Source organism: Microcebus murinus, chromosome 21, assembly GCF_040939455.1.
Source record: "Microcebus murinus isolate Inina chromosome 21, M.murinus_Inina_mat1.0, whole genome shotgun sequence".
In the NCBI taxonomy this organism is placed as follows: domain Eukaryota; kingdom Metazoa; phylum Chordata; class Mammalia; order Primates; family Cheirogaleidae; genus Microcebus; species Microcebus murinus.
Genome location: NC_134124.1, coordinates 9226233 through 9242836, shown reverse-complemented (window position 1 = coordinate 9242836; position 16604 = coordinate 9226233). Strand labels below are relative to the sequence as shown.

Below are 16604 nucleotides of genomic sequence, written 5' to 3'. Positions count from 1 at the left end.
ATTTGAGGAATGCAAAGATTTTGGGACTTTGGAATCTGGAGACCCAAGTTCCATACTCAACTCAGCCCCTAATCAGTGATTTACTCCACCTGTCTGGGCTTCAGTTTCTTTAGTTGGTATAACAAAGAGATGAAATAGACTTTGAGGGTTTCTGCAGGGATTGGCATTTTAGGGAAGTAGCCTCAGATTACAGTAATTGTTCATAGGAGACATAATGACTAGATCTCAGACCTACCCATGGGTAAGGAGAGGGATAGAGGAGGCAGACGGTGAAAAGACGGCTGTAATCGACTGTTAGTGTTGTGAGACAGGCAAGTAGCTATTACTGCGGGACCGTAAGGAGAGGCGCCTCTCCAGTGAGAAGGTGTCCTGCAGGGCCTGTTAGAGTTCGCCTTGACAGCACAGTTGAGGCTGAGGAGGCAGCAGCCCTTGGAAAGTGGCTGTCGAGACAGCATCATCTGCTTGTAGACCTGCAATTAGTTCAGTATGGCCAGAAAATGGAGTTTAAGGTGAAGAGTTTGTTGAGAGGTGAGACGGGGGGAAAAGCCAGGAGAGTCATATGCCATGCTAAGGAATTTGGATTTTAACATAAGGGTAGTGGGGAGCTACTGAAGGGTGTTTTTTTTGTTTGTTTGTTTTTGTTTTTTTGAGACAGAGTCTCACTTTGTTGCCCAGGCTAGAGTGAGTGCCTTGGCATCAGCCTAGCTCACAGCAACCTCAAACTCCTGGCTCAAGCAATCCTCCTGCCTCAGCCTCCCAAGTAGCTAGGACTACAGGCATTCGCCACCATGCCCGGCTAATTTTTTGTATATATTAGTTGGCCAATTATTTTCTTTCTATTTATAGTAGAGACGGGGTCTCGCTCTTGCTCAGGCTGGTTTTGAACTCCTGACCTCGAGCAATCCGCCCGCCTCGGCCTCCCAGAGTGCTAGGATTACAGGCGTGAGCCACCGCGCCCGGCCTTACTGAAGGGTTTTAAATGGGGGAAAATAACATGGAGAGCTTGGCATTTTGGAAAGGTTATTCTTGGATATAGTATGGAGAATGAGTGTGGCGTGGGCCAAACAGGACTGAGAGCAAAGAGGTCAGTTAAGAGGCTGTTGCAGTAAATCAAGCAGGAGACAACAGTGGTGTGAACTTAGGTAATGGTTGTAGAGGTGGACAGAAGGTAGATGACTGGAGAATTTGTGGGCAGAACAGTTTGCTGGTTTTCCTTGCTTTAACTTAAGTTGCAGCTATGAACAGTTCTGCAGCCACTAGTTCTTTAGACCCAGGTTCTGTTACCTTCATTACACCCATGCCAGAGTTGTGTTGTTGTTACTTGGTTCTGCTCTAAGAGCAAATAAGTTTAATCTTGGCTATGGCAACCCAAACTGTATACACTCATCCCTTTTGTGCTTGTTTCACCTCTGTATGTCAGGTGACTCAGTGGCGACAAAAGAAACTATGTTGTTGGTCTCATTGGGCGTTGCTCTCTCTGCTTCATCATCCTTCTGCCTTTGCTTCCAGTAAGTAGCACATACAAAGAAACTGTAAATTCCATGGGCACTGAGCAAGGTTCTTAAAGTTTTGGGTGAGAGATTAGCACTCAGCCTATAGGAACTTGACCTCCTCTGGACCATGGAGGGCAAAGTTCAGATTTAGTTTATGCTGGATTTAACTGAATCATTTGATACCAGGAGCATGAACATAATGATATAGATTTTTCTTGTCCATAAAAGATTAAGACACATAGCTTTGTGGCAGGAACAGAACTAGTTTTTCATTATTTGAGGAAGGTTAGTCAAGAGGCATTTACCATATTCTTCCAGGGACATTAACAAAAAAGAAAGATGGTTTAAAATTAAGTAGGATAAAGAAAAATTCCTGCTTTCACAGATCTGCTCATTCATACTTTATGCATGTGAAATAAAGCATGTATACAGAAGAGAACATAAAACATGCAGAATAATTATGAACTGAACACCCATGCAGTCGCCGTCCATGGGAAGACATAGAACACAGTAAGCGCCCTGGAAGCTGCTTCGTCCCTTCCCAGTCACAGCTGTCCCACCCCCCCCCCCAAGTAACCACTGTTTTGACATTTGTGGTCATCATTCCCTTTATAATTTTACATCCCAAATAATATAATTCAGTTTTATGTGTTTTAATTCAATGAGATAGTAGTTCAGTACTATGAGTAGCTGTAAGTGCCTTTGCTTTCTTTGTATAATTGTTTTCCATTGTACCAATATACCAGTTTATTTGTCCATTGTATTCTTGATGGCTATTTGGGTTATTCTCTGTTTTAGATGTTATAGTGTTACTGTGAACACTGTTTTGCACATATTCTGCTATATATGTTCATGTTTTAGCAGGGTGGATACATAGAAATTGACGTGTTGAGTTGTAGTGCATGTGCATGTTTAACTTTATCATATGATGCTGTACTGTTTCTAAAGTGGCAGTAGCAGTTTAGCACTCCCACCAAAAGTACGTGAGAGCTCCTGGTGCTCTACAGCTAGACAGACATGAAAGTTTTTGACAGTCTTAAGAATACAAAATGATACCTCACCATGGTTTTAATGTGCATTTCCTTATTTCTTAATGAAGTCGAGTGCATTTCATGTTTATTGGTCATCAGATTTAGAATCTGTTCAGTTCTTTATCTTTTTTAAGACTCATGTATTGGTGACCTTAAAACTCTTCTTTTCCTTTACCTAAGAGAGTGTACTAAGGAATACTTTGGCAGAAATCATTCACTTGTGGAAAGTAGCTTAGGTCCTTTCAACTTATTTTTTCTTCCTTATTACCTCCAACCCATCTGGTGTTTGGGAGGTTTCCTGGCATTTCACTGATCCTCCCTCCTTTTTCCTGTTTCTTAGACTCTGAAGCGGCTCATGGCAGATGAGGTAAGAAAATTTTGTTTGGCATGTGCATGTTCTAGCTTATTTCTTATACTATAATTTTTACCAGTTCCCATAATTTTGACTTTCTGCAACTTGTAATGGTGATATGTGTTATATTCTCAGCATCTCAAGGCCTTATCCTAACTCTTTTCTGTTTGGCCCATTGCATGCATTTTCCTGGCACATTCATTGGCTTCCAAAATTGGACATGCTCTTTCAACTCCAAGCTGACTTGCAGTCTGGATGCCACTGATCACTTCAGGCCCCACAATGCTTGCAGATAGTTACTGTTATTTTCAAAGATAAGCTGCAGCTTATTAGTGGCACGTTTTGAGCATCTGTACTTGAGGTTTGAGAAATGGTTCATTAGCATTTGTTTGGCAGAGAGATGGCATATAAACCCCTGAAGAACTTTGTATTCTTCAAGTTAACCAGAAGTCATGCAAAGGAGACTTTAAAGAATATGTATTGAACTTTTGCTTTCTACATAGCACAAGCGTTGTGGAGAGTACAAAATAAAGGAATAGTTCCTGGTTTTAAGGCATTTTTATCTTACGTGACTTATTTCTATTAAAATCTGTGGTCATACCTCTTGAAGGGAGGAATCCTCTGGGGGCCTGGCCACATTTGTCAATGGGCAGCTAGAGGGAAGCAAAGGGCATTTCTGTACATGCGATGCTTTCAATTCTGTGCTGCTACGGGGCTTAGAAATGGCTGGGGAGATTCAAGAACAAAGTTTCCTCTTTTTAAAGAGGTTTGAAATCTTAATACTTCAGTCCTCTTATCTTTGGGTATAGATGAGAGTACAGAGTCAGTATGCTAAGTTAGATATGAGGAAGACTGATTTATTCTTGCCATGTCATAAGAGTCTTCAGCTGCTCATGAACCAAAGGAAACATGCATATGTAAGAGGGTAAAGGGTTGGCTATTTGATGTGTGATTTCTTGTGTAAATGAAAATGGATCACTGCTAATACTTTTTTCTCTTACTCAGCTGGAAAGATTCACTAGCATGAGAATTAAGAAGGAGAAGGAAAAGCCCAATTCTGCTCATAGAAATTCTTCTGCATTGTATGGGGATGATCCCACAGCACAGTCATTGCAAGATATTTCAGATGAGCAAGTTCTAGTTCTCTTTGAACAGATGCTGGTGAGTTTTCCACCTCAAAAATGCATTTATGGGCATGGTAGGCTCTTTTTTGTGCCCAGCCCCCTTTAACTAGCCCTTTATTACAACGAATTCTAGGCTTAATGTGGAAGTTTTTAAGTATCAATCCCATAATCCCATAATTAGGGACTAAATATACAAATACCAGTCAATAAATCTATGAGTTGGGCATGGAAACATCTGATCACTGATCGTCTTGTTAATGTCCTGCTGCCCAGCAATACTTTAGCCATAAAGATATTGGGTAAGTGGACCAATTCAAGGAGTAGTAACCTTTGGGTTAAGCCAGAGTAGATAAAATATTGAAACGTTCACAACTAACTATGCAAACAAGAAACTAAGGAATGGAACATCATTTGCCCAAGGTCCTCTGGGAGGCTGAGGTGGGAGGATGACTTGAAGCTGGAGTATGAGACCAGCCTGGACAATAGTGAGACCCCATCTCTACAAAAAATAGAAAAATTAGCTGGGCATGGTGGTGCACGCCTGTAGTCCCAGCTACTGGAGAGGCTGAGGCAGGAGGATCACTTTATTCGAATCTGCAGTGAGCTATGACTGTGCCACTGCACTCCAGCCTGGGTGACAGAGCAAGACCCTGTCTCTAAAAATAAAAAAGAAATAAGCATTTTGCATAAGCAAAATATACTCAAGCATTTATGTGTTCTTCACTAAGTGTACTAAATATTAAACACTAAAAACTTGTAAGGAATTTGAGTTAATTTTGTTTTTTTTTTTCTCTTTTTTTCTCCATCTACTAGCTGGATATGAACCTGAATGAGGAAAAACAGCAACCTTTGAGGGAAAAGGACATCATCATCAAGAGGGAGATGGTGTCCCAGTACTTGCACACCTCCAAGGCTGTGAGTTCTGGGGCAGGTACCCATGACCTGTGCCCTCATCTTTGACCTGTTTTGCCCATTTTATATAACATTTTATGTCTGCATCAGTTCTGTTCATTCCATTATATAAGCCTACTCATTATTTGTTCTCTTATTTGAGTTACCATTCTTACCTCCTTTGTTGCCTGATTGAATCTTCATGAAGTATATATGGGGGGTGGGATAGGCAATTCTGAGTCTTACCTGGTGTGTATGATGGGTGTCTGCCCTGATGTTATTTAAACTGAATTAACTAATATTAGCCCCCAATTTATGACTGAGTCTAGTATTTGCTAATCTCTTTATCCTATCAAGGGCATGAGCCAAAAGGAGAGCTCCAAGTCTGCCATGATGTACATTCAGGAGCTGAGGTCAGGCTTGCGGGATATGCATCTGCTCAGCTGCCTGGAGTCCCTTCGTGTGTCTCTCAACAACAACCCTGTCAGGTGAGAACTGGGGGCAGGTACCAAGAGCAGGAGCCCAACATTGGAGTTCACCAGTGGTGACTGAAGATCAAAGGAGTCAGGAAAGTATGCGAATGGTCTGAATTGGAAGTAAAGAGTTGCCAGGATAAACTTTGTTTGGTAAAGTGGTATTTATTGATTTGATTTGAGATTGCATTGTTTCTGTCTGTTCCTTACAGTTGGGTGCAAACATTTGGTGCTGAGGGCCTGGCCTCCTTATTGGACATCCTTAAACGACTTCATGATGAGAAAGAGGAGATTGCTGGGTGAGGACTTCCAACTCTTTGTAATATCTAGGTATAGGGTTGTAGGGGACTTGACTATTTGCTATAAAGGAGAAAATAGCAGTTAAATGTAAAGTTACGAACTAGGGGAATGTGCTGTTAGCTGAGAATGGGTTTTATTGTAAGGGTGACTAGAGGATGAATGACGATTGTAGATAGAGGAAAGAGATAAGGAACTTAAATTTCATGGTGAGTAATAGGGGGTCTATACCACGTAAGATTATTAGTCTCCTGGCACTGATTCTTTTTTAGTCTGGAAATAGGATCTCATTTAGTCCAGAGCTGCCCTGTGATCTCATCTGGGTCATATCCCATTTGGGAGTCTTATAATACACTCGATCATTGTGGGCCTAGCATTATGGCAATCTTCAAGGTTGGAATAATTCTGGGGATACCTTGGGCTGCCTTAGTCTACCTTGAAGCCAGCCTGAGGCAAAGTATTTCTGGAATCTTTCTAAAATAAAACAATATAGGGCCTAGAGCTCCTGCATTTACCTTTTCAGACTTGAAGCCTTTGAAGTAGGAGGCAAGCAGTAATAGACGGGATATATCCTGATAGAGTTTAGCACTTAGGAGCCTCCAGGGAGTTAAAGGGAAGGTTTTAACATAATACTAAATTCTTGGATTACAAAGGGATTAGCCAAAGTTCTTTGATGGTGGGGATCGCTCTTCAGCGACCTATTTTGTCAGTGTTCTGAGCCAAGTACTATATGCTAGAATTTACTCAGCTATTAGTAATATTCTCAGCTACTAGTAAAGTTGTCAGGGGATACTCCTGAGAACTTTATTTGCAAGACTGAAAAGTCAAATGGGAAAGGGGTATAGAATAAAGGGACTTGACTTACTATGTTTTCTACATATAGAAGCTATGATAGCCGGAACAAGCATGAGATCATTCGCTGCTTGAAAGCTTTTATGAACAACAAGGTGAGATTTTTTTCCGTTCTCCAACCCCTATCTGGACCCCCATTCTTTCTTTTCTATTGACAAACCCCAAAAAGGAACTAGGAATATGAGGTTCAAGACATTTAGCTTTCCCTTTTAATATGATAACTATACATGTACATGTACATGCTTCTATGTACATTTTCTCCTAGTTCTAACTTTTGTTTCAGGAGTAGCCCCATTTTCTTCCTCTTTCTTTACTATCTTTTGTTAATTCTTAAATTTCCTGACCTATAGTTACTGTTTTTGGAAGATTTACTTCATTCTCTGGTTATTTATTTGTTTTATTCCTTCCAGACTATTTCTACTTTAGAATCTTTTTGTGTTCTTTGTTGTTTGTTTAGTTACACACAGAGAGCCTACAATTATTTGCACTTGAGCACAAATCTATCTTTCTCACTGTTTAATTTTTTTATAATTAACTTATTCCATTGGAGTGGAAGGGAGAGTATTAAAAAGGAACACAGAAATCAAAGGTTTTTATTCTTAGAAGACATGGAATTCTGTTGTCTTCTGGAAAATTATTTTGCTATGCTCATCTCTGTTTAGCTATATTGGGAAAAGTATTCCACCCTAGTATTATTAATGGTTTACTAGAGTACCACAAACTGAGTGTCTTAAACAACAGAAACCGTCTCATAGTTCTGGAGGCTAGAAGTTCAAAATCAAGGTGTCAGCAGACTTGGTTCCTTTTGAAGGCTGTATGGGAGAATACAGTGCATGACCTTCTCCTAGTTTCGGGTAGATTGCTGGCAATCTTTGGCATTTCTTGGCTCATAGACATATCCTCCTGATCTCTGCCTTTGGTGTTTTCCTTGTGTGTGTGTCTGTATCCAAATTTCTTCTTTTTGTAAGGACACTAGTCCTGTTGGATTAGGGGCCTACTCTACTCCAGTATGACTTCATCGTAGTTTAATTACATCGGCAACAAGTATATTTCCAAATAGGATTACATTCTAAGGTACTGGGGGTTAGGACTTCAACATATGAATTTGTTGAGGACACCATTCAACCCATGACAGTCCCTAAACTTGTCCCCAGTTAGATGCTGTTGTCTTTAAGCCTCCTTTTTCTGTTCTTGTCCTACCAGTTTGGAATCAAGACCATGTTGGAGACAGAAGAAGGAATCTTACTGCTGGTCAGAGCCATGGATCCTGCTGTTCCCAACATGATGATTGATGCAGCTAAGCTGCTGTCTGCTCTTTGTATCCTACCACAGCCAGAGGACATGTATGTACCTGGGATTATTTTTCTTCTATATTCTCATCTTCTCTAAGTCTAGAGGAAAATTGAGTTGCTTGTGTGTCCTCTTGGTCTTAAATACTAGGTGATATCATATTTCTTCCCAGAAGTGAACACTGAGAATCTTAATATTTAAGAACAATTCCTAAGTGATGGGGGGCTGTCCTGAGTGTACCACTGGTTGTCAGAGGTGTAGTAAGATATCACCTACATCTCCATTAGTGTCTATTGTTGGCTGGGGGTGGTTGGGTGGTGCCCACCTGTAGTCCTACCTACTTGGGAGGCGGAGGCAAGAGGATTTCTTAAGCCTAGGAATTTGAAGTTGCAGTGAGCTATGATGATGCCACTGCACTCTAGCCTAGATGACAGAGTGAGACTGTCTCAAAAAAAAAAAAAAGTCTGTATTATCCAGAACAAGGGTTTCTTTTTACTGTTTTTTTTTTAATACAGAAGTGACACAATTTTTTTTTTTTTAAATTCAAGCAATATAGAATTATATAACGTAGAATTTAACAGCTTCATCCCTTACCAGATCCTATTCAGCAGAGATAACCACTGTTAATGGCTTGGTATAGTCTCATAAATCTTTTTCTAAGCACAGGCAAACATATTGCATTTCCTTGATTCTAAGACATTTTCTGCTATCCCAAAAGATAGTATCTTAGAGCTGAGGAATGGTGCTTTATGCCTATAAAGCCAACTGCACATATAGGATAGATGTTTATTTTTGCATAGGTATTTCGTTTAACAAAAGCTAAATCATGCCATTCATTCTTTTCAACTTGTTTATTTTTATAATATTTAACAGTAAATCTTAGACATCCTTCTATGTCAGTACTTACAGATCTACCATATTATCTTTTTTTATTTTTTTTATTTTAACAATGCTATGACTGTGCTACATATTATCTTTAGTGGCTATTTAGTGTTCCATATGTACATATGTCCCATAATTTAATAATTCCCCAATTTATTTTTAGCAGATTCCTTCCCCTGTTTTAGGTGACAAGAATCTTTATTGTTACAAATGATACCATAATGAACATCCTTGTACATATATTCTTTCACATTTATACATATATGTTGGATAGATTTCTAGAAGTAGGCCACATGTTACATGCATTAGCAATTGATTAGTACTATTAAATGCCCCTCCAAAAGTTGTACCAATTTATACTTCATGGAACAGGCATCTTAATTTGGAAAGGAATCTGCATGGGTTTTAGGGAGTACATTTCTCTGAAGATAGGGTTCTTAGCTTTTGGCAGATTCTGGCCCCTGCTCTTTGGTTGGTAAGAAGAAGAATGTGAGAAATCTGGAGAATTAATAATGTCCTGTTTCCTAACTGGTCTGTGCCCCTGCGTGATCTACCCTTCATGCATGTCTGTGTCAGAGCACCTGGGCAGTTCTCTCCCTTTTCCTTTCTCTTGGGCAGGAATGAAAGGGTTCTGGAGGCGATGACAGAAAGAGCTGAGATGGATGAGGTGGAACGTTTCCAGCCACTGCTGGATGGATTAAAAAGTGGGACTTCCATTGCACTCAAGGCATGTATATTCCCTGAAACTGAGCCCAAGCATAGAATTCAAGAAGGAAAGTCTTCAGTCAGAGTTCCTTTGACCTTTTAATGGAACATATGGAGTGGCTCCCAACTATGTGTTTTATATTTCAGAATTTGTTCTGAAGGGGAAATGATTAAATTTCTCTCTAAGAAGACAAGGAACAGTTTTCCTTATTATGAGATGGAAAAAAAGACATGGTATCAAGCTAGGAAAACCAAGGCTTATAATAACAAGGCTTACTGTCAAGTCCTTAGAATCATTTAGAGTTCTGAGTTCTCTGGACCTATGCTCCAGCTAGGTCTCATTGTCTAGTAGAAAAGTCATTTTTAGAATTTTTGTGCAATATCTTTCAGGTTATATTTGGGGGCCTCAGAATGCATGTAAAGAAAATGGAATCTTGAGCTCCAGGAGTTGGCATTTTGACATAGCTGCTGAATTTTCTTATTTTAGGTGGGATGCCTACAGCTGATCAATGCTCTCATCACTCCAGCTGAAGAACTTGACTTCCGAGTTCACATCCGAAGTGAACTGATGCGCTTGGGGCTACATCAGGTGTTGCAGGTAAAATATTACACTTTATCGGAAAGGCAGGGTTGATTTTGCTCTTACAGCCCCTCTTATCCCTGGGATAACTCTGGTTTTCAACTTAAAAGCCAGGTTTGAAAGGCCTGGGTTTCTAGCCCCATAAAATACTTTTGGGTTCCCTAACTTCTACTTTTGTCATTGACAGGACCTTCGAGAGATTGAAAATGATGATATGAGAGTGCAACTAAATGTGTTTGATGAACAAGGGGAAGAAGATTCCTATGATTTGAAGGGAAGGCTGGATGACATTCGCATGGAGATGGAATATCCTTTTACTGACTGGCTTCAAGACAGATAAGACATTCATTTACAGATCCCAGGATGGTATGGTTTGGGGAATGATGACTTAGAAGAGGGCAGCAGGCTTATGTATCTTCTCAGTAAATAAGGCAGGTGTCCTTTTATTGCTGGTGGCTTTGTTTACTTCAGCATGGGAAATCAGTAAAGGTGACCTGAGTGTTATTCAGCATGGAAGCAGCCATCAAAATCAGAGTAAACTTCCTATAACATGATAGCCCAGTTTACTGAAATGTAGAGCTGGTTTTTAGAGATGTTTGGACTGACAGAGGGTGTCATTTGATTACCTCTTAATATTTGCCACCATTGACTTTGAGGCAGTCGTCTTCTAGTTTCTGTCTACTGCCTGATCTTCAAGCCAAGTACTAGGACCCTGTCTCTGCGTATAGTATCGCTCAACTCACTCACTGGTCCCTCAGCAAAATGAAGTTCTATAGAGCTTAAGGTTTCTGGCAGAGTGGAAGTGGTATCTTGCTGCTTTTCCCTCGCTTCTCCAAGAGTTGAGCAAGGCACCTGTCACATAGAATTCCTAAATTTTTGCTTTCCTTAGCCTGCTCCCCTTTTCCACTGACTTTAGTGAAGTCTTCCAGATTCTCTTAAACACAGTGAAAGATTCAAAGGCAGAGCCACACTTCCTGTCCATCCTTCAGCACCTCCTATTGGTACGAAATGACTACGAGGCCAGGTAAGATGGTGTGCTTATACGAAGTTTCGAATTTGAGCCTAACTGGAGAAAGCAAAATCCTTAAATTCAAAAGTGGTTCTGTAAAGAGAAAAAGAAAAGACAAAGACCCAGGGATTGGTCATTAATCACAGATACAAGAGAAGTTGTCAGTTGTTTGTTTAATTCAACTGAAAGGCATTCATATGTAAAAGATGTATGAGGTGGAATGCCCCTCCATTTTTGGAGGGAAGTGGGTAGGTGGCGTGAACATGATAGCAAAGGGAGGTGGCTACTTAAAATTCTTTCTGGTTGCAACAGTGGTATCCATCACACTTGATCAAGCTCCAGTTTTCAGATGGAAAAGTATTGGCACTAGGACGCAGATGGCAAGAAGTTTTGATCATCTGAAGTAGTAGGATAGCTGGTGTGGAAGAAGGAGATTTCTTAGCATGGCAGTGATACTTCTGTTAACTTTACAAAAAGATTTTTTTTTTTCCAGAACACTTATCCTCAAGTTTTTTAATTGTCAAAGCAGTTAACATTTTTTAGTCCTGAATACTTTTGAAAATTACATTTTTATTTTCCTTTGATAACCCCGTTTTGTTCTCTCATAGACCACAGTACTATAAGTTGATTGAAGAATGTATTTCTCAGATAGTTTTGCACAAGAATGGGGCTGACCCTGACTTCAAGTGCCGGCACCTTCGGATTGATATTGAGGGATTGATTGGTAAGCATACTCTCCTATCTGGTTCCTTTGCTTCTATCTTTCAGTGAAAATTTCAGAGAAGATATCTTTCCAGTCCCCAGAGTTTTCAATTTTTGTCCTTTTGTAGGTCATAACAAATATCTTTGCTGGGGAATATACAGGCCTTTAGTTTATTTCTACATAAGTCAAAACTTGCCCCTCCTCACAAACCACCGCCTGTTGCAGGGATGGACTTCATTTATTATCTGTAACTCCTGCTGGTCCCAGAGTCAAAGGTGTCACACATAGGCATTCTTCATGCCATCCAGCATGGTAACCTTACCATGTATGTACTTAGAAATTATATGTTAAACTTAACTGAAAGTTTAATTTCTATGTCTAGTGCAGAACATTAAGAAGGATAACAAAAATAAGCAAAAGGACAAAAGACTGCTTTTTGATTATATTGAAGGGCTTAGGTATGAAAGGGGTAGATCAGTAGAATTGGGAATTTTACATACTGATTCTTCTTCTTTTTAGATCAAATGATTGATAAAACAAAGGTGGAGAAATCTGAAGCCAAAGCTACAGAGCTAGAAAAAAAGGTGTGTGTGAGGGCTCCAAAAAAAAAAAACAAACAAACAAACAAAAAAAAACAACTGTATTAGGTATATATTTCTTTGAGGAGTATTGTTTTCCTGACCTGTGAGACCATTTTTGTGCATGGTATTTTGAAAGCATTTGGCACCCAGTAGTGTAATTCCCAGGGGAAACCTTTCCTCTAGGCCTTGGAGAAGGTGACTTGGGTGTGACCATGAGGAGCTAGTGGTGGGCTTGCACAATTCTTGGGTTGCTGGGCTGGACAAAAAAGACAGATGATACTCTTACCTAATAGTGATGGCACTCTCAGGTTTGCTTGGCATTTTGGCCTCTTATTCCGAGAACAATAGACACTGGAGTATACCTGGGTCTTCTTTTTCTCTTCAGTTGTTAAGGACTCCTATTGATTATTTATTTATTTTTTAAAAAAGTTGTTTTTTTTTTTCTCTAAATTCATTTTCAATTTCCTGGGCATGAATTTCTTTTTTTTCTTTTCTTTTTTTTGAGACAGAGTCTCACTTTGTTGCTCAGGCTAGAGTGAGTGCCATGGCGTCAGCCTAGCTCACAGCAACCTCACACTCCTGGGCTCAAGCAATCCTTCTGTCTCAGCCTCCCGAGTGGCTGGGACTACAGGCATGCGCCACCATGCCTGATTAATTTTTTGTATATATATTTTTAGTTGGTCAATTAGTTTCTTTCTATTTTTAGTAGAGGCAGGGTCTCACTCAGGCTAGTTTGGACTCCTGACCTTGAGGGATCCACCCGCCTAGGCCTCCCAGAGTGCTAGGATTACAGGCGTGAGCCACCACGCCTGGCCTCCTGGGCATGAATTTCCAAGTTAAGGATTCCCATTGTTGTTAGTAGTTTTTTGATCCTAGAGACTACTGGCTCTATACTACTATGGCTGTCCTGGTTAAATATCTTTAAAATCTTAGGTTTTTTCCTTACTTTCTTTTTTTTAAAACTATAAAAATAGGAAGACTATTAAAATAATCCCGAATCCCCTTTCCTTTAACCTTGACTTTAAGGTGAAAATCATGGTGCTTTTTTCCCTGTGGCCTTACCTGAGGTGTGGGTCAGTGAGCTCTATAGATCAAATATTGACACAAAATAGTAAATTATGGGGAATAAAACTGGTGCCTCTTACTGAAATGGAGAGCTTGCTGGGAGCCTGATTCTTTTCTTCTTTAGCTGGACTCGGAGTTAACAGCCCGACATGAGCTACAGGTGGAAATGAAAAAGATGGAAAACGACTTTGAGCAGAAGCTTCTGGATATTCAGGGAGAAAAAGATGCTTTGGATTCTGAAAAGCAACACATTGCCACAGAGAAACAGAACCTGGAAGCAGAGGTGTCTCAGCTCACAGGAGAGGTAATGCCTGGGCAGGGAGGGCAGATGGACCTGTAACCTTGGGAGGTGCCTATCTTGGAACAGGAGTCAGTCATCTTACTCCTAGGCAGGGTTCACCTAACTACTGGGTAATCTAATTATATGGTGCATATTTTTAAAATCATATACTTGTTTTGTTTTGGGCGTGATACATAAAACAGAAGATTTGGAAAATATAGAAAAACATTAAGAATAAAATTAGTTGCTCACAGTACCACCTAGAAATAAAGGTAATAAGTCTTCTAATAAGTAGGTATAAAAATTAAACTGTTTACATATTGGATACTTTTCTGTTATCTTAGTCACACTGCACAGATTTATTCTTTCTTTATAGTGGTATTCAAATGGTCTGTGTTGTCTGATGACTTGGCCACTTACGTGGTTACATAATTATCTGTATAGTGCCTGTGTTAGTTAGATAACTAGAACATTTGATTTATTTGACCTTTACATCTTCTAATCAAAGGGAGAGTTTAAGATAAAGGTTGAAGTTGTCCTTTTAACACAAACCATGCTTCGTGTTCTTAAACATGAAGACCTGAATTCTAGTTTTGGCTCTGCCACTAAATAGCAGTGTGACTTTAGATAAATCGTACAATCTATCTTGCTCCTCTCGATCCCTCCATGTGTAAAATGGGAAGTTTGGATCAAGTAAGTTTCTTAGGTTTCTTCCAGCCCTCCTCATAGCCCCTGCATTGGGGTGAGAAGTACTCATATTGATGTTGTTTCTGTAGGTTGCCAAGCTGTCAAAGGAACTGGAAGATGCCAAGAAAGAAATGGCTTCTCTCTCTGCTGCAGTTGTTGCTGTAGCTCCTTCTGTTCCTAGCAGTGCTACAGTTCCCCCTGCCCCTCCTTTACCTGGTGACTCCAGCACTGTTATTCCACCACCACCCCCTCCGTTACCAGGAGGGGTTAGCATACCACCCCCACCTCCTCTTCCTGGGGGTAGTACCATTCCTCCTCCGCCACCTCCCCCTCCTTTGCCTGGAGGTGCTGCCATCCCTCCACCCCCTCCTTTGCCTGGAGCTACTGCCATCCCCCCACCCCCTCCTCTACCTGGAGCTACTGCCATCCCTCCACCCCCTCCTTTGCCTGGGGGTGCTGCCATTCCCCCACCCCCTCCTTTGCCTGGAGGTGCTGCTGTTCCTCCACCCCCTCCTTTGCCTGGGGGTGCTGGCATCCCCCCACCTCCTCCTCCCTTGCCTGGGGGACCAGGAATGCCACCTCCCCCTCCCCCTCTTCCTGGTGGTGCTGGAATCCCTCCACCACCTCCATTTCCTGGAGGTCCTGGCATTCCTCCACCTCCACCTGGAATGGGTATGCCTCCGCCTCCCCCCTTTGGATTTGGAGTTCCCGCAGCCCCAGTTCTGCCATTTGGATTAACCCCCAAAAAGCTTTATAAGCCAGAGGTGCAGCTCCGGAGGCCAAACTGGTCGAAGGTAAGACTTTCTGTCCATTTCTTCGTCTGTAGATCTTAAGAAACCACTTTGGTTTCCTAGTTTGTATTTTGTGCATGGGTGGGCCTCCCTTATGGCTTGCATCTTTCTGTCTTCAAGTTCCACTCATGCTTATATTTATTCAGTTGATATTAGACATCTCTTATATGCCAGACATCACCGTGGAGAGTTCTGTGAAGTCTAGACTCTGAACTTCTCCTAGTTAAACTTATCCTTAAGTTTTAATATATTTTGCCTTTTCTCTGAGAATATGAGAACCATGGTAACACAGAGTTTGATAATAGTCATTTCACCAGTCTGCAAATTACTGATAATTGTGCTGATCCAAAAGTCATAGATTTATGAATACACTCTGATACTTCCATTCCCCAAGATGTGAGTTACACGGGCCACGTTTGCCTGGCACAGCATTGTTGCCATGATGTGTTTGAGACACCTATGATTCTGAGTCAGCCTTTTGCATCCAGAAACCAAATCAAAATAAAAAGCTTAGTGATTTGTTCATAGCACTGAAGGTGACAGTTCTGTTAGAGGAAAAGGCCATTTTGCCCTGAATGCAAAGAACTGTCCTGAGCATTATGGTCTTACACTCCTAGATATACACACGTGTATTTGTTCATAAAACGAACAAATTTGGCACAGTCGCCCAAACTGATGGTGAAAATGTAATGTTGAGCAAGAGAAGATGTGAAATAAAGCCTAATGCTTCTGAAGCTAAAGGATTTGAAGTTAGAAGGAGGATGAATAGTGTAACTGAATCTAGTTGTTGAATAATCAACAATAAACAAACTGGAAGCCTCATCTCCTAATTCCACTGCAGCTGTTATCTGTGTCTCAGGTTAGTCTTATTCTAGTGAGACATTGTTGATAGCCAGCCAGACACCCCTTTTGCATCTTCAGCACTTTTCTAGGATGGAAAGTATAGGGCTCAGCTTGTAATTCTTAACACCTGCCTTTATTCACAGTTTGTGGCTGAGGACCTCTCCCAAGACTGCTTTTGGACAAAGGTGAAGGAGGACCGCTTTGAGAACAATGATCTTTTCGCCAAACTTACCCATACTTTCTCTGCCCAGACCAAGAGTGAGTACCTTCCTTTTTAATGCAAAGGTCCAGTGTGGGGCTTAGAATACCCTTTCAGTAGGTTTCTCATTCCCTTCTCTTCCCTGGGTGAGGGAGAAAGGGGATGTTGGGTAGAGGAGAGGTGGATTTCCCCATTCAGAAGAGAAGATGTTTTTGTATTATGGAGTTATTGAGTTTGGGAAAGAGAACTGTTGTATGTCAGTATAACTTTTTGGGGATATGAGAAAGGTGACACAAACTCACCTTATTGTCATTTTGATGATACTCTTGGACAGATTCTGGCACTGCCTTAAGGTGCCATCTCCAGACCTGAGTACTTACTTAATAAGGGTTGGGTAGAGTCTTTAACAGGTTGGGTGGCTGAGCAACTGTCAACAGTAACAAAGAAACATATGTGATTCTTTTTTTCTTCCATTT

General features: G+C 40.8%; 1 protein-coding gene across 2 annotated transcripts in view; it reads left to right on the top strand.

Moving 5' to 3' along the window:
- Window positions 1-16604, top strand: part of DIAPH1 (diaphanous related formin 1) — an 83969-nt gene that overhangs the window by 23900 nt on the left and 43465 nt on the right. Inside the window, exons 2-17 of one of the 2 annotated variants that reach the window (XM_012749009.2) lie at window positions 2865-2891; window positions 3882-4037; window positions 4814-4915; window positions 5249-5379; window positions 5577-5663; window positions 6545-6608; window positions 7717-7856; window positions 9304-9412; window positions 9878-9988; window positions 10158-10276; window positions 10878-10994; window positions 11588-11703; window positions 12202-12266; window positions 13453-13632; window positions 14385-15089; window positions 16073-16187. In XM_012749009.2, coding sequence (XP_012604463.1) covers window positions 2865-2891; window positions 3882-4037; window positions 4814-4915; window positions 5249-5379; window positions 5577-5663; window positions 6545-6608; window positions 7717-7856; window positions 9304-9412; window positions 9878-9988; window positions 10158-10276; window positions 10878-10994; window positions 11588-11703; window positions 12202-12266; window positions 13453-13632; window positions 14385-15089; window positions 16073-16187 — 2344 coding nt within the window. The remainder of the gene's footprint in view (window positions 1-2864; window positions 2892-3881; window positions 4038-4813; window positions 4916-5248; window positions 5380-5576; window positions 5664-6544; window positions 6609-7716; window positions 7857-9303; window positions 9413-9877; window positions 9989-10157; window positions 10277-10877; window positions 10995-11587; window positions 11704-12201; window positions 12267-13452; window positions 13633-14384; window positions 15090-16072; window positions 16188-16604) is intronic. The other variant, XM_012749010.2, reaches the window with a different exon arrangement.